The sequence below is a fragment of the Lissotriton helveticus genome, chromosome 7 (genome assembly GCF_964261635.1).
Source record: "Lissotriton helveticus chromosome 7, aLisHel1.1, whole genome shotgun sequence".
Classification (NCBI taxonomy): domain Eukaryota; kingdom Metazoa; phylum Chordata; class Amphibia; order Caudata; family Salamandridae; genus Lissotriton; species Lissotriton helveticus.
Genome location: NC_136068.1, coordinates 612,087,174 through 612,110,333, shown reverse-complemented (window position 1 = coordinate 612,110,333; position 23,160 = coordinate 612,087,174). Strand labels below are relative to the sequence as shown.

General features: G+C 44.8%; 1 protein-coding gene across 1 annotated transcript in view; it reads left to right on the top strand.

Annotated features, from left to right (window-relative positions):
* The window catches only part of HRH2 (histamine receptor H2), a 744,552-nt gene extending 721,929 nt beyond the window's left edge, over nucleotides 1–22,623 (top strand). The window contains exon 3 of the mRNA XM_078650619.1: nucleotides 21,022–22,623. Coding sequence (XP_078506745.1) covers nucleotides 21,022–21,220 — 199 coding nt within the window. The 3' untranslated portion in view covers nucleotides 21,221–22,623. The remainder of the gene's footprint in view (nucleotides 1–21,021) is intronic.
* Nucleotides 22,624–23,160: the final 537 nt, after the last annotated feature.

Genomic DNA, 23,160 nt, shown 5'->3' with positions numbered 1-23,160 from the left:
GTTGGACCAGACATTATGCCAAAGTAAAACAGGGGCTAATTTTATAATGTCCGTGATGTGAAGCAGAGCAACTTCGGCATGTAAGACATATATAGGAGTGCTCTTCGATGTAGCTGTTATAAATCGCAGGAACCTATTCTCGGCAGATCCACCAGTACACAGTTCTCCCTGGGCAGTAACAACAACCAAAGAGGTGGCAGGCAGAGCACAAAGCACAAGGCACAATTCAAACAGGAAGCCCCCACTCGACCGGGATGATGATATTTTTAAGCGCCTCCTGGCGCGAAAAGCTGTATCTGGGTGCCGCTAGGGCTGCTAGGGGTTAAAGTCTTTTGCCCCACCCACGCTCCGCTCAGCGGCCCGACTCCACGCTGGTAAAAGGAGTAAGGCGGCGGGAGGCGGGCGGGCAGATCCACCAGAACACAGTTCTCCCTGGGCAGTAACAACAACCAAATAGGTGGCAGGCAGAGCACAAAGCACAAGGCACAAGTCAAACAGGAAGCCCCCACTCGACCGGGGTGACGATATTTTTAAGCGCCTCCTGGCGCGAAAAGCTGTATCTGGGTGCCGCTAGGGCTGCTGGGGGTTGAAGTCTTTTGCCCCGCCCACGCTCCGCTCAGCGGCCCGACTCCACGCTGGTAAAAGGAGTAAGGCGGCGGGAGGCGGGCGGGCAGATCCACCAGTACACAGTTCTCCCTGGGCAGTAACAACAACCAAATAGGTGGCAGGCAGAGCACAAAGCACAAGGCACAAGTCAAACAGGAAGCCCCCACTCGACCGGGATGACGATATTTTTAAGCGCCTCCTGGCGCGAAAAGCTGTATCTGGGTGCCGCTAGGGCTGCTGGGGGTTGGAGTCTTTTGCCCCGCCCACGCTCCGCTCAGCGGCCCGACTCCACACTGGTAAAAGGAGTAAGGCGGCAGGAGGCGGGCGGGCAGATCCACCAGTACACAGTTCTCCCTGGGCAGTAACAACAACCAAATAGGTGGCAGGCAGAGCACAAAGCACAAGGCACAATTCAAACAGGAAGCCCCCACTCGACCGGGATGACGATATTTTTAAGCGCCTCCTGGCGCGAAAAGCTGTATCTGGGTGCCGCTAGGGCTGCTAGGGGTTAAAGTCTTTTGCCCCACCCACGCTCCGCTCAGCGGCCCGACTCCACGCTGGTAAAAGGAGTAAGGCGGCGGGAGGCGGGCGGGCAGATCCACCAGTACACAGTTCTCCCTGGGCAGTAACAACAACCAAATAGGTGGCAGGCAGAGCACAAAGCACAAGGCACAATTCAAACAGGAAGCCCCCACTCGACCGGGATGACGATATTTTTAAGCGCCTCCTGGCGCGAAAAGCTGTATCTGGGTGCCGCTAGGGCTGCTAGGGGTTGAAGTCTTTTGCCCCGCCCACGCTCCGCTCAGCGGCCCGACTCCACGCTGGTAAAAGGAGTAAGGCGGCGGGAGGCGGGCGGGCAGATCCACCAGTACACAGTTCTCCCTGGGCAGTAACAACAACCAAATAGGTGGCAGGGAGAGCACAAAGCACAAGGCACAAGTCAAACAGGAAGCCCCCACTCGACCGGGATGACGATATTTTTAAGCGCCTCCTGGCGCGAAAAGCTGTATCTGGGTGCCGCTAGGGCTGCTGGGGGTTGGAGTCTTTTGCCCCGCCCACGCTCCGCTCAGCGGCCCGACTCCACACTGGTAAAAGGAGTAAGGCGGCAGGAGGCGGGCGGGCAGATCCACCAGTACACAGTTCTCCCTGGGCAGTAACAACAACCAAATAGGTGGCAGGCAGAGCACAAAGCACAAGGCACAAGTCAAACAGGAAGCCCCCACTCGACCGGGATGACGATATTTTTAAGCGCCTCCTGGCGCGAAAAGCTGTATCTTGGTGCCGCTAGGGCTGCTGGGGGTTGAAGTCTTTTGCCCCGCCCACGCTCCGCTCAGCGGCCCGACTCCACGCTGGTAAAAGGAGTAAGGCGGCGGGAGGTGGACGGGCAGATCCACCAGTACACAGTTCTCCCTGGGCAGTAACAACAACCAAATAGGTGGCAGGCAGAGCACAAAGCACAAGGCACAAGTCAAACATATATATATGTATTTTAAGCTTAATGTTTAGATCTAGTCATGGTAGAGTAACTGATGACTTGGTAACATAAAAGGTTTTGTTTGTGCAACTGTAAAGCACTCTGATGCCCTACGCAGGGTCATGTTTGCTATGGAAAACACCAAATAAATAAATAATTGATCAAAATGTACATATTGTGATAGATGAAAAAACAGGGAACAGTAAGCATCTAATTAATTGACATTTGAAAACTATAAAGTGACCTATATACATGTTAAGCATTTACTAATATATCCATAAGTAATAATATGTTTGTTAAATACACCTCACTAATATCTATGGGGCTTATTTACAAGTCCTTTGCAATGCCGGTGTGTCACTTTTTGTGACATACCAGCAGTTGGTTTTTCTGCCCTATATTTACCAGGACAGGAAAAGCCACCCTGCATGGCTTTTCCTGTCCTTGTAAATATGGACCCTTTACACGCAGCACTTTGTGTGAAAGGGGCGTTCCATGGGTGTTGCTGTGGGTGTTCCCATGTAACACCCATGGAACCTGGCACATTTCCAGATTTACGAGAAATCGCGAACCTGGAAATGCCTCTGAATGCTTCACTTCCCAAGGGGAGGCTCAACGAGGATAAATGTACTTGTTTCTCCTAGTTTTTTTCCTCTTTCTATGCGTGCTGCATTCTGCATCACACATAGAACGAGGAAATCACATCTGGTGATTGTTTATGCCCAGGAAGGTGTCCCTTCCTGCACATAAACAATCATTATAAAAATGACATTTTGCAAGTTCTATGTGTGCTAATTGAAAAACACCATTTCAGAATGTTTATGTGCAGGAAGGGACACCTTATTGTACATTAACAATCATCCCCTTGATGCAGGCATTCTTGCACCATGGTGCAAGGGTGCCTGACCGGCGCATGGCAGCAAATTGTGCCTCAGCAGCAGGGAAGAGCAAAGGGATCCGTCATATCCTTATAGATATGACGCATCCCTGTGCTTTGAAAGTGCTGCAGCAGGGCTCAGCCTAAACATCCATGTCTATATTCAACCATTTACATACCTATCCATCACGTATCCTTCCATCCATCATTTCACTCATCCATCCCTCAATCTACCCTTTTACTCATCCATTTTCCATCCATCCACCCTTTTACCCTATCCATCCATACACTCATCCACCCACTCTTCCACCCATTCATCCATTCACTCATCCATCCAGTCATTTACCTATCCAGCCATCCTTTCACTTACTCATTCATCCATCCAGTCATTCATACTTCCACCCATTCACCCGTTCAGTCATCCATTTACCCATCCCCCTTTCTCTTTCAATTCCCCTTTCACTTAGCCACACATCCTTCCATCCACCCACCCATCCATCTACTCGACTCATGAATCCATCCGTTGAACCTATCATTCATCCATCCTTTCACTCATCCATCCATCCTCTTTCATCCATCCATCCTTTCACTCCTTCACTCATCTATACATCCTTTTGTCCCTCTACCCGACCTTTCACTCACTCATCCAGCCTTACATCCACCCTTTCACTCATCCGTCCACCCATTCTCCCTTTCACTTATTAATTCACCAGTCCACCCTTTCACTTATCAATTCATCAATCCATCCATCATTTCACACATCCATCCACCCATTCACTCGCCCATCATCCACCCTTTCATTCATCCACCCTTCATCTCACTCATCTATCCAGCCATCCATCCACTAATCCCTTCACTTACTTACTCACTCACTGTTTCACATTAATTATGAGACCCATCAAGAACTCCACCCTCGCTGTAGTCCTAAAGCAAGGGGTTGGGTGGGGGAGGGTTCACTATGCCCATGCACATAGGCAATCTGAAAAAGTGGAAGGCATGAGTCATGCATGATGCACAGTGCCTGGACGTGGGGCGACTGTGACATGGTGTTGTTTCCAGAGATTTAAGTGGGATGGAAAAACTAGGGGTGTCTCTCCAAAAGGGTGTTCGATGTAATAAAATGCGTGGCTTAAAATAGATAAGCTAAAAATCTGTGCTTAATATAATGTGCCACCCGACTGGTATTTTTGTTGCTTCTGTCATTGCATCCAGATATATAATACAACAATTCACGTTACACCTTCAACAAGCCAGGACTATTCAATAAAAAAGCAGCAACCATGGCTGCTATACTATAACTATAATCCTTTCCTCTGAACTTCTTTCCCCACCTTCTTTTGGTTAACTGGATTCTCCCCTAGCAGCAGCATGGGCGTTTTTGTACTCCCATGTGACAGAATGCCCTGCACCGAGTCTGGAGGAGGCCACCACATGCTGTGCCAGCCGAGACTGACCCATTGTCATTCTGTATATGGCAATCAGCCCCACAAGGAATGAGAATGGGCGGGGTGGGGCTGCTCTTGTGCTCAGAGGAGTGCAAGGCGCCCCATCAGGGAGCTGAGGCCTCTCACAGGGAACAGCTCTGTTCCCTGAAAGGCCCAAAATTACGGACACAAGGCGTCCGTAAAAGGGATCCTCACGGACAACGGATGTGAGGTCCAATTTACGGACTATCCGTGAAATTTATGGACAATTGGTCACCCTTTGGTGATATAAGGAAGGCCAACTCTTGCGTTGTCTTCTGAAGATGAGATAGTTATCCGCGCATCTTATGTTTGGGGGTACCGTAGTTTGGCAGCCTGAACAGAGAAGGATGTGCCACCTATGTCTTTTTTCTTGTATGATGGGATTTTGAGGTGAGTGCCAATATGGGCGTTTGTTGAATGTATATCACCGTGGTACGTATATGACGAGTTTGGCGTTGAAAATCTATACAAACTTGCATTTGGCCCTTGGCCCTTGATATTCTGTTAACCCGTCAATATTCTGACTTCAGTGCTTCCAGCCCACACCTGAATATTGTTATTTTAAAAGATGCTGCAGGTCTGAAATTGGATCTAGTGGCAGCATGCATGAATGACCTCGACTATTATGGCCACAATTATGGCATGGCTAGCCAGTACTGTAAGAAACCTCATGTGCCCTCCCCAGACAGGTCTCTAGCGGATATTCCTTTTCTCCTGATTGTTATGGGTCATTTTAAGAGGTGCCCAGCAAACTCTGCTACAGATCTTTATAGCGATTCAACCTAAATTTGACCAGGAATACTAAGGTAGACACTGTAGCTGAGCCAAGCATACAAAGCAGACAGTCTCAAATGAAAAAGGAGAAAAGAAGCAGTGCTGCCAATCACTCCATGCAGAGGAAGAATTGCCCCTGAAGGAGGGAAAGGTAATCGGAAACAGATAGAAGAAAAGCATCACAATGGAAGAGGAAATAATCAACTGTAAAAAGAGCTTTAGTTATGGGAATGTCAGCTAGGGCAGTGTTAACAGAAGGTTACTTAAATTAGCCAACTTCTTTAAGCACTACAAAGTCCAGTGAGCCATGCGAGTGGATACGCCCATCAGGGCGGGGACTGAGCAATTTAACAGTGCTATACAACAGCTGTGACTGGAACTCTTTTACAAGCCCGCAGCCCATGACTAAGTGCTCCGCACGAAACGCGTCGGGCAGGACTTTATGAATGCGAAGTTCTTTTCTCTGCCTGCAATGTAATTCTCTATTAAAGAAGTTGGCTAATGTAAGTAACCTGCGTGGACCCCTCACTACAGGCAACTTTGGTGTTTGGATTTAATGCGGCGCAGTCTGAGCCGCGAGGGAGGTCCCGCTGTACCGTTGTACAGTCCTGCTGTGGCGCCACGCGGCGTGACGGCCTTGGGAGCAGGATAAGCCCAATATTGAATTATGAACAGCATTGTGAGTGGAGGAGATGTTACAACGCTACCCACTGTGGAAAGACAAGGTGAAAATTTGGGTCCAGTCACTTGCAACCCACTTGGGAAAGACATTAGCACTACAAAGTCCAGTGAGCCATGCGAGTGGATACGCCCATCAGGGCGGGGACTGAGCAATTTAACAGTGCTATACAACAGCTGTGACTGGAACTCTTTTACAAGCCCGCAGCCCATGACTAAGTGCTCCGCACGAAACGCGTCGGGCAGGACTTTATGAATGCGAAGTTCTTTTCTCTGTCTGCAATGTAATTCTCTATTAAAGAAGTTGGCTAATGTAAGTAACCTGCGTGGACCCCTCACTACAGGCAACTTTGGTGTTTGGATTTAATGCGGCGCAGTCTGAGCCGCGAGGGAGGTCCCGCTGTACCGTTGTACAGTCCCGCTGTGGCGCCACGCGGCGTGACGGCCTAGGGAGCAGGAGAAGCCCAAGATTGAATTATGAACAGCATTGTGAGTGGAGGAGATGTTACAACGCTACCCACTGTGGAAAGACAAGGTGAAAATTTGGGTCCAGTCACTTGCAACCCACTTGGGAAAGACATTAGCACTACAAAGTCCAGTGAGCCATGCGAGGGGATACGCCCATCAGGGCAGGGACTGAGCAATTTAACAGTGCTATACAACAGCTGTGACTGGAACTCTTTTACAAGCCCGCAGCCCATGACTAAGTGCTCCGCACGAAACGCGTCGGGCAGGACTTTATGAATGTGAAGTTCTTTTCTCTGCCTGCAATGTAATTCTCTATTAACCCCATGGATGCTCAGCATATTCCCCTGCTGTGCTGAGAAATCGGAAATCCCACACAACATGACGAGCTGGGCTCGTCATGAGCGTGCGAGGAGGCTACTTCATGACGAGCCCAGCTCGTCATGAGCGTGGAAGGGGTTAAAGAAGTTGGCTAATGTAAGTAACCTGCGTGGACCCCTCACTACAGGCAACTTTGGTGTTTGGATATATATATATATATATATATATATATATATATATACACAGCGGGTGTGCACTGTATCCTTACCTGCTGCGGACTGAATAAAGGTTGTTCCCACTTGTTCTCCTGCTGTGGCCTCTTCACTCTCGGCAGCGGCTGTTGGTGATGGATCGTATATATATATATATATATATATATATATATATACGAATAAGTAAATCTACACTTGCCCATATATACTTTAACATGACAATATGGTGGTAGTTGACATTCTCAAGACGATATTTGGTACCTTCATATTCTGACATGCAATCACTAAAATGATTAAAGGATGAAGAGTTAAAAGAAAGAGTAAGAAAGATCAGAAAGCATTTGCGGACAAACTGTTATAAAACGTAGGATTAGAAATGAAAGGCATGAGTGATCAAAAGGAAGGTGCAGCTAAAACAGGATACAGTGACATGTGGTACAGAGAAACAATATTTGGCAAAGCCAATAGGTCTTGCCTCGTTTACCTGTTGTAGTTGGCAATGGTTTTTGCCGAGGGAAAAAAAAAAAGACACAAGGACGCGGCCACTAGTGCTAACTGTGCAATTCTATGTGTGTGCTTGCAGAATGATGGAGACACCTTTTTTAAAAATATATATATACACCAGTCCAAGATGGCAATGTACTTGAATCAGTACATTTAAATTTTTTTATTTTATTTGCACTAAACTACTTTTTGGTACTGAAGCACCACCCGAAGCTGCTAGACCCTCCAAAAACAAATGTATAAAGAACCACTCAGGTGGGTAAGGGAGCAAATGTGGGGAACAGAAGTGGACGGGAGTGAGTGAGTACTAGAGGCAACCAAAATTGCTTTTAGTGTGCAGAGTGGCCTGACAGCATTACTAGGTGCCAGTCCCTCCAAAATATAGAAACATGTCATATGAAAGCATTTTTTAAGGACAGAGACAGGCAGGGGAGAAACAAAGGATAGGGTAGGGCGTGGGTGAAGGGGAACTATTGGGGTTATGGGTATTAAAGGGAAAGGGAAGCAGCACAAGAGAGAGTGTAAGGCACAAAGAAAACGCTTCTCTGTCAAGGAGTGCTTAATGAAAAAAATTTGTTTCTTAAATATAAGCAGTGGGAGGTCACAAGTTAGCCAATCAAAAGGAAGAAGGAAAAGCCATCAAATAAGAAGCATGGAAATGAAAATGACAGTAAATCATACCAATGATGCAATGAGAAAGCTCTAAGCACTCTGGAAGGTTTTGGTATAGTCTCCAAGAGGCTTTCACCTATAGAAAGCTTTTAAACTGGCTATAAAAGGAGGTCTTAGTGGAGGGAATGTTGGCAGATGAGAACGAAATGTTGGTCAAACAAAATAAAAGCAAAATTAGTTGGGAGAAGCTATTGTTACCCACAGAACTATTATGTGTGTGAGAGCTTTTTCACGATGGTCAGTCCGGGGCCCTATTACAGATAAGGCTCACTTTTCCTGTTTGCGCCACAGCGTACCTTAAAGCAGGTGCGCCGGGTGCAAACAGGGAAAGTGCGTCCCTGCTCATTCAAGAGCAATACGGAGCTGCTGTTTAAAAGGTGTTCTGCATTTCTCTGTGCAGGTGGCAACCTGCCTGCACTTTCAAGGGGGGAGAGAGATCCTCTTGCCTGCAGGTGCCTTGAGTGACTGCACCCACCTGCAAGGGGATGTCTGGGGGTCTATGGGACCTCACTTCTCCCCTCTAGAGGGCTGCCTGTAGGAGGGGCACTGAAAGTGCACCACCTTTTGTGGCGCACTTTTAGTGCACCTGATGGAGGAAGGATTCGCACGTAAAGCAACTTGCTTGTAATCATGAACCTCGAATAACCTTAATGAACTAAATCAACCTGTTTGTCTTATTAATTTCCCCTTTATTCTTACATTTTGGGTGTCCCAGAGAAGCTTGCATATGTTTTTACTAACCGTAATACGCTTGCCTCTAAAATCGCCGCTGCTTAGCGGGAATTTCTTCTGCGCATGCGTTGGTCACACTCACGTGACGTGACGTACTCGCAGTTCTGGTGGGAATCTTTGCGCTTGCGCACTAACTTTAAAATGGCCGCTTTGTGTTCTCACATGCCGAAGCTTGCACTGCAGCTTTTGCACTGCTGTTCGTCTTGCACTAATCTTAATGCTATAAGTTAGTATAAAGTAAGGGGAGTCATATAGGGATTCCTGGTATACAGTGTATTCATTTATTTCTATGTCCTAAATTGTTTTCCTTTACTTTTTTATTAATCGAATCCTTTGGGCCTGGGAGGCGTTTACTACCCCATCTTAGAAGTCCCTACTGCGCATGTCATCCTAGCAGAGGGAAGAAAACCTTGTACCAGTGGAACCCAGCCAGCTGGCTGCCACAGACAAGATGCTTATGGGAACCGACCTGTGACCCAGCACAACAAAGCTGAACTGTACTGCATTTGAAACAATTGTTTAAATTCTTCAGGTCGCTGAAATTAAGATTCTTCTTTAAAGATATCCAAGACACGCAAAAAGAAGACACATGGGATAAAGATTTCAGACCCAAAAGTAACTTTTGCGCACCATTTACACACAAGACCATTGAGGCTTTTGAGAGATCAATATTATCAGAAGTCCAATGTATTCCCTTCACCAAACCGAAGAAAAGCAATTTGTCCTCCAAAGAATGGAATACACTGAAGAACTTAAGTCGAGAGAAACAGTTGACGTTCCAGAAGGCAGACAAGGGAGGAGCCCTTGTCGTAATGGACACAGAGTTTTACAACAAAAGTGTTTACAACCACGTTTCTGATGAAAATATTTATCTACCTTTGGAGTCAGATCCCACACTTGAATATCAATTGATTCTTCAAAAAATTGTAGATCACGCACTACAGATGAAATGGATCAACCAAAAAACCCACAAATGTTTCGAAATGAAATTTCCAAGAAGACCGCAACTATATATGTTGCCAAAAATGCAAAAAGATTCTATTAATCCTCCTTTTAGACCCATTGTTTCGGCCTGCGGATCCATCTCTGAACCCATCGGTAAATTTGTGGACACATTTCTACAACCGATTGTGCAGAAAAACAAAACATACATAAAGGATACCACAGCATTTTTAAATCTCCTAAAGACAGTGGAACCTGAGGAAAATATGACATACTGGCTATGTACGATTGACGTAACTGCTTTGTATACGTCGATTCCCCACAATGAGGGCATTGAAGCTCTTGAGTGGAGTCTTTTGAACAGTGATCTTGAAGAAACTCAGAGATTATTTATCATGGAATTAATGCAATTCGCATTATATTGCAGTTATTTCGAGTGGCAAGGAATTTTTTTTAATCAATGCAATGGAACATCTATGGGCTTTGGGGGGGCACCCTCATATGCCAATATTTACATGTGTAAATTTGAGACAGAGCACATTTTGGAGAATCCCATTTGGACTGAAGGTCTTTTGATTTTCAAAAGCTTCATTGATGATATCTTCATCATTTGGAAAGGTTCTTGAGAAAAATTGGAAAAGAATATCATGATGTTGAACACCGTGAATGAGCGCATACAATTCACTTACAATATTGACAAAGAAACCATTGCATTTTTGGATGTGAAAGTAATGTTACACAACAATAAAATCAGCACTAAAGTACACACAAAGAAAACAGATAGAAATTCAAGCCTTCTATTCCAAAGCTTTCATCCTGAACCACTCAAAAAACATTTACCAACCTCTCAATATATAAGACTGAAAATAATTACAACCAATAATGCAGATTTGGAAGAATCCTTAACACAACAAGCGTTAAAATATCGTCAAAGGGGTTACCCTCAAGATATCCTCGATTCATCCTTGGCAAAAGTAGCAACGCAACCCAGAGAAATATTGTTGAAAGAAAAAACAAAGTCTCAAGATCAAAAAACAGTGTGTGTGTTAAAATATTCCACTGAAGCCAATAAGATCAAACGTATTATCAACAAACATTGGCCATTGATTCAATCAGAACCTGATCTCATCGGTTTGTATAATGACAAAATTACGTTTGCGTTTCAGAGATCAAAAAATTTAAAAGAAATTGTCAACACACCACACAAAGAGAATACAAACTGGCGAGGTATGTTAAGATGCCAAAACTGCATTCATTGCAGTAATGTGATAACTGGGAAAAAATTGACACATCCCACGAAAGGTTATCAAATTGAACTGCACCACACAAGTACTTGTGACACCATGAATTGCATTTATTTGATAAAATGCCCATGTGGTAAAACATACGTGGGCCAAACTGAACGTAAATTGAAAGTACGTATAACAGAACATAGGAGCAACATAAGACTCGCAAATATGAAATCCACAGTAGCCAGCCATTGGATTGAAGCAAGACACCAAATCTCGCAATTACGCTTCATGGTGTTAGAGACCATTCTGCAATACCGAGACAAGGATCCCGTTAAACAAAGACTAAGGGCTGAATACTTTTGGATTAAAAAATTGAATTCCACCCAGCCCATGGGGTTGAATGATCGGATAGAATATTCGTGCTTTTTATAATAATCCAGTCAAGAGCAACCCACATTGACTATAGACTTATTCTGCGTTCCCTTACTAGAAGCCATAACTTACTTATAACTCATGTGTCTCATGAACTGCAGTTATTTTTCACAATGTGATATATTTTGTTTAGGTTTTGCTTCATTATTACTGTTATTTCTCACAACTGTGCATTATTATTTGGTGGATAGATGTTGTGTAATATGTATCTTTATTGTTCACGAATTGTTGCACATTTCCTGTTGAAGCCGCTACACTCGTATCATATGACATTGACTTCATTCATTCAGCGCGCACCCATTGGTTGTGATCCCGATCACGTGAACGACCTAGTCTGTTCTTTTTTTATTTGTATCTCGCACGTAAATCTTATTTCCGCATAGCTGTTGTTCACGAAAAGAGTGGAGACTCTGTCCCCGGTAAGCTATCGCAACCAGCGCATTGAATTCCTCGATCCTTTAACATCGAGCGCGTTACCATGATGTTAGCGAGTCTACCCGAACACACTACAGTGTTTGCTCATAAAGTTTTGAACTTTGTTTGTGTTATAGTGAAAGAATAAGGTTCTGCACGTTATGTCATCCCTCCATGTTTAGAACACGTGATTCACCTACCGTTAAATTAAAACCCATTCACTATTTCACATTTTCTTTGTGTGCACTTTATAATTATGTAGGGAGGTTGTGTATAGCTACAGTATTATACATTTGATTGTGTTGACATGTATTACTCAGTGGAGTATCTGATCAGGTCCTGTCTCATTTCTTTACAGAACCCTGATGAAGGGTCATTCGTTGTTGACCCGAAATTTATTGGGTTTTGCTAAAAATGTGAACAACCTTGGTAATTGCGCCATAAGAGAAAGATTATGTTTGCAAATAACATTGAATTTGAACTGAATCAAGATCCTGGAATGGATTAAAAATTGTCGAATTGAATAAAATTCAACCTGATGAAGAAACCAGCGTGTTTCATGCTATATTGTGCGCGCATTTTGGTGGGTAGGTGATCCTCCCCACACCACGTTTATACTCTTTATAATCTTAGTCATTGACAGTTTACTTGTTGTGAACCTTATGCTTTCTGAACTTGATGAAAACTAGATAACGGTTTCAACACTTCCCGAGTCTGTGGTTATTATATGAGTGCAAATAGAGTAAATAGTATTTTTGTATTTTGGTGTCTGCCTTTCTTTTACAGCTAGCTCCCTGATCCAGTGTGATCATAGGTACCCGTAGCAGTGGATTGGTAAGTTGGGTACACTGGAAATAAATAGGAAGGAACAGGGTTACAGGTAGTGGAGTGTAAGGTTACCCGATTCAAATATGGTAATTTGAATTTATGGGCCCAATGCGTATATGATAAAATTATGAGTCGGGTGACCTGCGCGCCCTATCACACCTCCGAGAGGCATATTTGCCACTGTGCCCATGTCGGTAATGCGGTGCAAGCATAGAGACAAAGAGATTCCTTCATTTGCATGGAGCCACATGTCCATGCAAATGAGGGAATGTACTCTCGCCATAGCGCTGGTGCTACATGTGTGCCAGTGCTATCGGTATTACATAAGGGGCTGCACAAGCATCTGCTGCCCCCTGTGTAATACGAAAGTGCCCTGGGGGGGTGCACAAATGCCTGTAATAAGGACCCAGGTGGGCAGTGCTGAATTCAACAGAATAAGTGCAAGAGCAGAATACAAAATCTGCCTGGACATTCTCCCTCAAGTCTGTTTTGTACCTGTAGTCTCTGTGCTGGTCTACCAGGGGTTCTCTGTAAAACATGGTGTGGGGGAAAAAATTGTGATGGACATCAACACTGGCATGAAAATTATAGCAGATGCTGTGAAGCTTCATTCGATAGATGAGAGTGGGTGATTTTCTTTTTATTGGTCCTTCTACCAGAAAGTAATCATTAAAACTTTTACTACGTACTTACACTTTAAAAAATAAATATGTAAGTAAATTAATAATTGCAGGACTCAAACGTCGTTCTTAAGAGTCCATTGCTGCTGGGTGTCACGGTTGTCGAATATCAGGATTGCCCAGTCTTCATTCCACCTCAAACCAGTGGTGGCTGGTGGCCTTTAAAAGCGATGGGGTGTAATCCTCGGCTCGAATCCAGTTAGCGGAGGGTTCTCTCACACTCGTTTGCACTCAGTCTTACTCTCTTGCACATTCTCACTCAGACTCGTTTACGTATTCTCATTTATACTTGCACTCAATTTCACTTACTCTCACTCATTCTCACTCTGAAACACTCAGTCACACTTATTCTCAATCAGTTTGACTCATTCCCCCTCATTCTGACTCACTCAATCTCTGCCAGTCTCTCCCTGTTCCCAGGGGCGTAACAAAGGCTCCTCGCAGCCCCCGCGGTGCGGGGGGCCCAGCGCTCCAGGGGGCCCCGTTACTCTCAGCAAAGCCATCAAGCCTAAATGGTGCGCACTCGGGCTCATGAATTAAATGGTGGTACGCCGTCCAAGGCATCTTCATCATCAATTAAGGGCCCCGGACTCTTAACTACATGTTGGCCTCACGGACTGCAATAGACAGTGTGTGTCCCATGATTTGGCCAATGAGCATAGCGAGAGACAAGTTGTAGGTGGGCCTGCGGTGGAGCGGGCAGGCAGTTATGAGAACAGGAAGTTGTCTGGACCACCTTGCTGCTTGCACCGCTATCAACTTTGCAGCTGGTATTTTGTTGTCTCTACCTGCAGCTTTTCATTAGATGGCGCGATTCAGCGCCGCAGCCTAATGACGCTGGTGGCCAGGATCGTGGCTTGCTATGCCAAACTGTCCGAAGACTTAGGTAATTATTACCCTAGATTTATTTATCTCTCTGACTCTGACCAGAGGCAGGCTGCGCAGTGGTGTGTGCATGCCGGGGCGGGGCTGGGAAGTGCTCCTGTAAGGGTCCGACCGTGCTTTCAGTTCTTACAAGGTCTAGGTTTGAAACTAGCGTGACCACCTCTCTGAGATTTAAAGCATTGCTCCTAAACTACGGATTATTGCTGACGTCTGGGGAACATCCTTTACCACGAAACTTTTACAACGTGGTACCATTACCACGCAACTTTTACAACGCAATTCGTTACAACGAATTGCGCTGGGGGGCGGTCTAGGATAGGGAATGGTTTAATTTACTATCCAACACCTTCCCTACTATCCACGGGGACTGGAGTTGGAATAGTAAATTAAACTATTCACTATCCAGCGCCCCCCAACGCAAGTCGTTGTAACGACTTGCGCTGTAAAACCTGCGTTGTAACGGTACGCGTGGTAATACCACGCGTTGTACCGTCATACATCCCTGACGACTTCATCTAATTAGTTCACTGGAAGACATGGGTGCACGAAGGATTGGGGTGCTAACAGACCCCAAAATAACCAATCTTGACTTAAGAAGATGAATGAGCATTATCGTGTCACGTTCACTGTGTGGTAAAAAACAGCAGGCCATCAGTGTAAGGCAATATCGTCTAAGATATTACTTTTAAACTTTTAACATGGGTCCCAATGTCTGGTAGGCATTAATGTGAGCAGTGTCCGGGTGTGAGGTACAGGCAGAGTACCTTTGACTGCATATAACATAACGGGGCACACACTTTAAAATGAAGACAATTTAAATAATCAGTATGAAATACATACTTTTACATAACGAAGCCTTTACCTTTCCCTGCACTGAATGTTTTTTGTCACAGCCACCATACTACATAGAAGAATCAGAAGATAAAAGAACGTTATCATCTGTTTTTTATTTTGTTTTACATCTGGAATGTCACGTCATTCGGAAGGTTATGAAGTGTTAGTCAAGTGCTGGCTGCAGAGCTGCCCCGTTCTTCGTGACATGTCTCTGTACTTTTAGTTAACGTTTTTAATAACACTAATGTGCACACTAGTATTGTTGTGAGCATGGAAGATGAGACTTAATACTATGTAGCCTGCTTGGGGCCTGAGCTCTCTATGTTTCATGTTGGTTAGTGCCCTTCCATTTCTGGTGCTTTGCAACTTTATTATTAGGGTTTCTGGTTGTTGCTCAAATGGATCTAATTTCTGATATTTATATATTTCTCTCAACTTCATTGCTTGATTTTTGCTCGTGAGAAAGTGTCACTCATAGTCGCTGAATGTCACTCATAATTACAGTGAAATAATGAAAATGTCACACAAAAGCGATCTGAAACCTTGGCAGCTATGCATTGGTGCGCAGGCCTGGGCCTCGCCGCCTCGGCTGGCAGCCGTGCATCTGGCCTGGGCTCTTCATTTAATTAAAGTTGGGTTGGGTGCGCGGTGCGCAGTTGTTTCTGCTCTGCGCAGTCCGCAGGGTGGGGCTGAGGCATAGAGGGCGTACGTGTGACCAGTGAGGGGAGAGGCATCCCAGGACCCAGCCACGCCAGAGACTGTCTTGAGAAGGACCGTATTTCACCGTGCCGGCCAGAATTTAATTATTACTAGCCCCGGGTCCCCTCTTCTGCTGCCTCTTGTGCCTACCTGCACTGAAGCTGCAGGCCAGGTCTCAGGTAAGTCTGTCCAAGGCAGGAGTGGTGCGTGGGTGGTGGTGGCCCGTGGCCCGTGGCCATGCTCGTTCAGGGTGTCGCTGCCGTCTTCTATCTCGCCCTCCACGTCCCTAGCCTAACGAGGCATAGTGGGACCAAATGGTAGCATCAGCAGCATGATATGGGCCAGGATTTCTTCGGCTGTGAGGTGAGCGCACGGTGCGTTATTAAAGTGCAGCCGTCCCCACCATCAATTTTTATTATAAAACTATTACACAACACCGTGCATATGCAGCAAAAAGTACACAAAGCCAATTAAGATTAAAATATCAGGATGTTCACATCTGACTGGGGGCGTGATTGGTAGCTCCCCACCACCAGAAGCGCCACAGTTTTGCTTTCTGCCGTACAGGGATCCCAACCACAGTGTGGCAAATGGAGAGTGAGAAAACCTTGCACACAAGGACAGAGAAGATGTAGCTTGAGGCGTATAAATATATGGTGCAAGAACTTTGTGCCACATGAATAGACAGTGTGTTGCATTGCATTGTATCAAAGATGCATTTATATGGCGCTTAATGCACTTCTGCAGAATGCCATATTGCATTGTCGGATGGTTTGCACCCTACACCATATGGGAGTGCTTGGCTGGAAGGATGTGTTTTCTGTGAGCCTATGTGGTCAGCATGTTTGTTGTTTATGTGTAACCAGAATAATTCTGTTATTGTGTCTTAGGTCACAGCTCTTTGCTGTGTGATGAGAGAAAGGATAAGTGAGGCACAGGGCTGTGACTATATATAGCTGACAACTACAATATACTCTAGAAGTCCAATGTGTAGAATATGGTGATCACAAACATTTTTCTTTCAACCTCCTCTGTTGATCACACCAATTAAGTCTTCTGCACTCTTAATCATATATGTCTAGTAAACAGAAAGAAAAGACAACAAAGAAAGAGATCTGCCTGGTTGGTTTGCATTATATTCATGTCCTATGAGTCAGTGATGACGTGGGAGGGGGAAGCTTCTGGTTGGAAGCAATATCATAAAGTCTTCGAAGATGGCAGCCACATATGGCAGATCTCTTCATGCATTAGGCGCATAACCTCTTTGATATAGAGTGCTTTGGTTCCGGTGGATTGTTGGTGGTTTCCAGACAGTGTCCAATTGCAGTTCCGATCTGTAATGGTAATACTTAGCTGGACTACAAGTAAGTTATCACCATGTGCAATCCGTATACTTGCCATTCAGCCTGCAACTGGCAGTGCAATGGTTATGGTCCTGTGACATTTTAGCACCCCTGAGAGGGTATAATTAGCATCTAGCCTGCAATCATTCCACTCAGCAGTGATAGAATCAAATGGTTTTGACTCCAGTGCTACCTGAGCACTATTCTCATGTACCCTGTGCGGTGTGCATCCACCCCTCGTGCAATCTAATGGTGGTGTTTCTGTGACTTCCCGAATGCTTGACTGAAGTGTTCTCTTCTGTTAATTAGTTTTGAAGTCAGGGGAACCATTTATTGTGGTTTTCATCTTTGGAAGAAACAGGTTTTTACTTCTACTTTTAGAATTTTGTATATTTGCTGGCAATGAGGTCGAGTGTTTTCCACCTGTACTGAGAATGTTGCTCCACCAGTGGTCTTTTTGTAATTAGCAGATGTGACAAGTTGAGGTGCTAGTTTCAACAGTAGTGAGTGTCATTTTCTGTCTCATTGGAATTTCACTTGTAGTTACTGTGTGCGTTCCCCTCTACTGTGTGCCTTCCCCCCTGCTATGTGCCTTCCCCGCTGCTGTGTGCCTTCCCCGCTGCTGTGTGCCTTCCCCGCTGCTGTGTGCCTTCCCCTTGAAGGTCTCTATGGAACTGTAAAGTGCCTTAAAGACAGAACATCTGACTATTGACGCCTGTAGGGTCTCCTAGTTTTTGAATAATCTACATGTCATCTGCACAGTTGTAGCAAGTGAGGTTATTGCGCTGATCAGGTAAGGTAGAGGTTGAACAAGACTAGTGAAATGAGTGACTCTTGTGGGATGTCGCAGAGCAGGATGTGAGCAGTTGAGGTAAATATTGATTTAGATACAAAGCTTTATCTGTCGCTGAGGTGGGAGGTGATCATTTATTTATAGGTCCAGCTTCTCAAGTCACAGTACTAGTGTCTGATGATGGACAATATCAAAGGCTGTTGATTAGTATGAAGGTACCAGGCCCAGAAGCAAGGGGGTTGAAGGCAACTGCCTCGAGGCCAGAGACCATTTGCATATTCACATACCTTTGTAAACTGGTTACCTAGGCGTAGTTTTTTTTGCTGGTTCCAGTACCCGCTGGGCCCCCACTCTGCCTGTTCCTTACATTTAAAATTTACATTTACTGCTGTAGTGTGAGAATGAATTTCATGAAAAGGAATATAAAGTAAGGTTTGCCAAAAGAAAAATGCCAGCCATGTGTTATTTAAAGACACTGAACGACCTTGTCTTGACACTAAATAGTGCTATAAATAAAAAAGTATGTATTCATTTGTAATGCAACTTTTCTCTCTTTGTTCCCTTTAATTATCAGTCAAGGATCATTCAGGCAGCCCGAGAACACAATTAAAAGTGTTTTTATTTATATTTGCTGTTCGAAGTATGCAAAGATAAATGCTGAAAATACGGATTTAGGTGATGCTTATTTTTGTCCTGTAGGGGCATCAAAATAATGAGCTGGCAACCCTAATCATAAGACTGGAAGTTTGCTCCACGATCAGCACATTATTTCCTATATCCTCGATCCCTATGAATGCCAGAATAACAATACCTGAAACCCTACGCCGCCGTCAATCACATGCTGAGTTACATCAAGTGTCTGGGAATGCACCCTGCATTCAGACATCTCACTCCTCATTCGTGCCCTTCACTTTTACGCTCAACCTGCACTCACAGCAATCACAATGCACTTACACTGACCACCATGCAGTAACACCATTCACCCGCTCATCCTGCACTTAGTCATTACTCTGCACTGGCAATGCACTTGTGACTTGCGCTGTTCACGCTGTACCTCACCCTGCAGTCACACAAGCACACTACTCACCCTGCACTCATGTCACACTTCACTCACCTGTCCCCCTCACTGCTCAATCTGCAATCTCACTCAAATAAGCCAATCACTAACAATGCATTCTTTCGTCCAACTCTGCACTTACATATGGCCACCTCACTCACCCTGTAGTCGCTCCTCTTACCCTACTCTCTCACTGTTACATCACTCACTGTGCACTCTTTAATCTATGCCTACTCAGGACCATTAACTTTAAAGAGTAGGCACAGTATTTTTAGATTGGACGACTCTATGCAATAATCACCAAGATGGGATTTGAACAAAATAAATACCATAAAGGGACCTGCAGAGAGATGAAAAACAAAATAGTGTGCATATCTCTCACCTCGTAAGCCATTGCTAAGTGCTACATCCTATTGCACAAGAGGCTGCATGCACCCCAGTCAGTGGTCCTCATGCACCACATGGAATGGGAACACTTCCAACATAGCGTCAAAATAAATACAACGCCCTTCCAACCACACACCCTACACATATTGTAGCTTGCTACTCATGTATGCAAGCGCTTCAGTGCTCCACATACGGGTAGTAGGCCCTCTATAAATTTAACAATACAACACATAGGTGGCGAGTCAAGCCTCCGGGGAGGGGCCCCCCTCCATGTGCTTTGCAGGGGGGCCCCCTCAAGGTTCGTTACGCCACTGCCTGTTCCATTCAGTCTGGCTCATGCAATCTCACTCCAACTCACTCATTCTCAATCATTCTCACTCAGCCTCACTGACTAGCTTATTTTCACTTAGTTTCACTCATTCTCACTCATCCTCACTAAGTCTCCATCTGACTCACTTGATCCCACTGATTTACTCAGTCCTACTCATTCTGATTCACTCCGTACTCATTCAGTCTCACTCATTGCCACTTATTCTCACTCATTCTGACTCCTACAATCTCACACTGACTCACTCAGTCTCACTCATTCTCACCTAGTTTCCCTCAATATCATTAATTCTCAGTCACTCATTCAAACTCTGACTCACTTAGCCTCACTCAGTTGCACTCATTCTCGATCAGTCGCACTCATTTCCTCTGGCTCAATTAGTTTCTCTGATTCTCACTCCAACTCACTCTGACTCATTCAGAGTCACTCAGACTGTGACTGAGCCTCAATTGGTCCCACTTAGTCTCACAGACAGTAACACTCAGTTACACTCACTGTCATTCTCCCTCACTCTTATTCATTCTCACTCGTACTCACTCTTCCTAGCGGTCATTCTCACTCAGTCTGACTCACTCCTTCACTGACTCTTTTTCACTTTCACTGACACACACAGTAGCACTCATAATTGCAGATTCAAGGATTCAAATCTTCTCTACTGACAGGAGCCAGGGCCCTAGGCCCGGGGCTGGGATTTCACCAGCATTGGATAATCTCTCGGACGGTTGGTGCAGGCGCCTCCATGTGCCTGCACCAGCCATCAGTTTGTGTCACTAACAGCCTCATAGAACGTAATTCTTTGGATCTAAAATACCGAATGTGATGTAGTGTGATAGAGTTCTATAGAATTTAAGATGAAGATTCAAATGTATCAGAATAATAATTTCTGTTTGTATATCACCCCTTAAGAGTTTCAAGGCGCTGGGGGGTCATCAGGGAGATTAAGTGAGCTATTGCCCCGAGTCACATGATGCTGAGCTGATCTGCCGCTGGTGCCAGGGATTGAACCATAAGCCCTGTGATCCAGAGTCAGCCGCTCTGGCCGCTGCACCACACCTCTCCCATATCACAGCCCTAAGTTCCTGATCAGTGTTATACCGTTATATTGTGATCAGAAAATCAAGCCCCAAAAATATCACATCGACTATATTGACTGCCACTATGCTTTCCAGTAGGTAGATGTGGAGTTAAAAATAATAAATGTATAATTACCCGGATGTGCTTACATTAACCATAAAGTGATAGTCGGTCGGTACAATTGATTGACATTTTTGTAGATAGGTATTTCGACCACAATATAGTGACACACAACCAGTCCCAGATGGTAAAAATAAAAAAAATTGCTACAAATGACATGGATTGTAATTCCCTTGTGTTTCTTGTTTACAGGAACCCTCCTGGGTCATGCAGCCAATGTCTGGATATGTTGGTTTGTTGGAGAGGACTGTGGGTGACAAAGTTCCTCCCGAAGCAGAGTGTGTGGAACCCCATGTTTGAGGATGAAGCGGTGCTGTCGGCAGAGCTGCAGCGGGCCGACATCGACCCACCTCCAGCTCCTCACCCCGCCATTTCCTCTGGTCTCTCATGATGCAACAGCAAGGCCAGGACTTGACACAAAAACGCTCCTCATCGTGAGGGAGCACAGAGCTATACCTGAAAAAGGGTTGAGCGGGTCAGAAGACAGAGTCCGGTGGAGCCTGCTTGTGGAAAAACTAAAGGTTTGCCTTGTGTCGTATCCAAAACCAGTTCTTGCTGCAGGCTATGGAAGACTCTTGAAGTAATGGCCTACACAGCACCAGATACAACTGGAATTGTCTTGCGTGATGCAAGAGGGATCTGAAAACTGGCAGGAAAGGATGCTTTGGGACTAATAGAAGGACCATACCATTCCTTCTTGGTGTTGACATTTTCACTGTGATACTGTGAAGTTACTGTGAATGTCCTCTCTGGCTTAACCATCCATGCCCTGATCTTTCTTTTCTATGTAGGTTCACACCAGCGATTGCGTGCATTTTCACAGTAACCATTGTCCACGTTTGAGGACATCGATTGAGGACGCGACCCGAAACCTTCATAATACCCAAACAGAATATGCATACAAGCCCTTGTCATGCATCCTCATAACACAACCAATAGCCAGCACCTGCCATCAAGAAGTGTCCAACTTCAGCCTAACATGACTTCACAAGTGCTGGACACTTCCCATTGCATGCCCTGGTGTAGGGGTGAGGCATTATCTGCCTGGTTCAAGTAACCCTACATCATAAAACAAGTTGCACTACAGCCCATATAATGTTTCAGAATAGGGGGTTAGAAGTATGCTTTGTTGCATCTACTTTAAGGTATGGTGCCCCTTTTCCAAAATTGCTCAAGGAGGAACAAACAGTCTGCCTGGGAAAGTAGTAAAACATGGTAGTGCACTTTGCTAGTTGATTAATTATTTGTATAGCACATGATTACCTCGATACAGGCTGTCCTGCTGCTGTTCAGAACCGTGAAGGAGCTAAAATAATGAGAAAAGGTAATTTTCGAGCAGTTTTAGGGTAACAACTTAAGCAGAATGAAGAGAGATTGTAAACAAGTTTCAAGTTTTTCAGGTAAAACAAAAACAATTACAGCCTCTAATCTTTTGACTACTCATACGAATATGGGCAAGAGGAATTGACTCAGAGCATAGAGATCTGGTGGGAACATTCGGAGTAGATGTCTTTTGAATGTAACTAGGTGCAGGAAAAGAAATGGTCTGATTATAAATAGAGAGAGCTTTAAACAGAAACATTACCTGAACTGGAAACCCACAGAGTTCACATGAGCAGGGATCCGTGATCAGTTTTTCAGTCCCTAGACCAGGTGGCCTGCACATTTCTGAATATGTTCGAATCATAGTGTAAGCTATTGAAGAAGACCCAAGACTAAGGAATTACAGTAGCCCAATCGAGGTAAAACCATCATTTGGACTACTGTTTCTGAACATTTGACCAAGAAGAAAAATGATCATTCTGGGCACTTTTTTTTTTATAACAAAACAAGTTAAAGTAACCTTATTAATCCATCCCCTTAATGATGATTGAGCAGGAAAGACTTTACCTAAATTCCAAAGATTAAACCTAAAGTAGGAAAGATCTACTTGCAAAGCCACCTTAGAAGTTGTTTGATCTGAAGATGAACCAATGGATTAGGTGAGGATGGGTGTAACGGAAGACATGAGTGGGGTTCTGCTGTGGTTTCCTGTGGACCTCATTGGGGTCCTCTTAAGTAGCTGAGCTAAGAACAGCTTCTCACATCAAGCCTCACCAGTGCTGTCCACGCAGAGATACTGTCAAATGACAACTTCACACAGTACAATTTCTTAGCATACCAATAGACTCCTCATTCACCAATATATGAAACAAGAGAATGCATACTGTAGGGTAATGGGCTTCAGGTCCTTTGAAAATCAGATGTTGAAGCTCAAGTAATGTCTCCTTGTTCTTGTTTCATAACATCTTCACACAACTGTCTGATCACTATTAGTGGCAAACGTTGGAG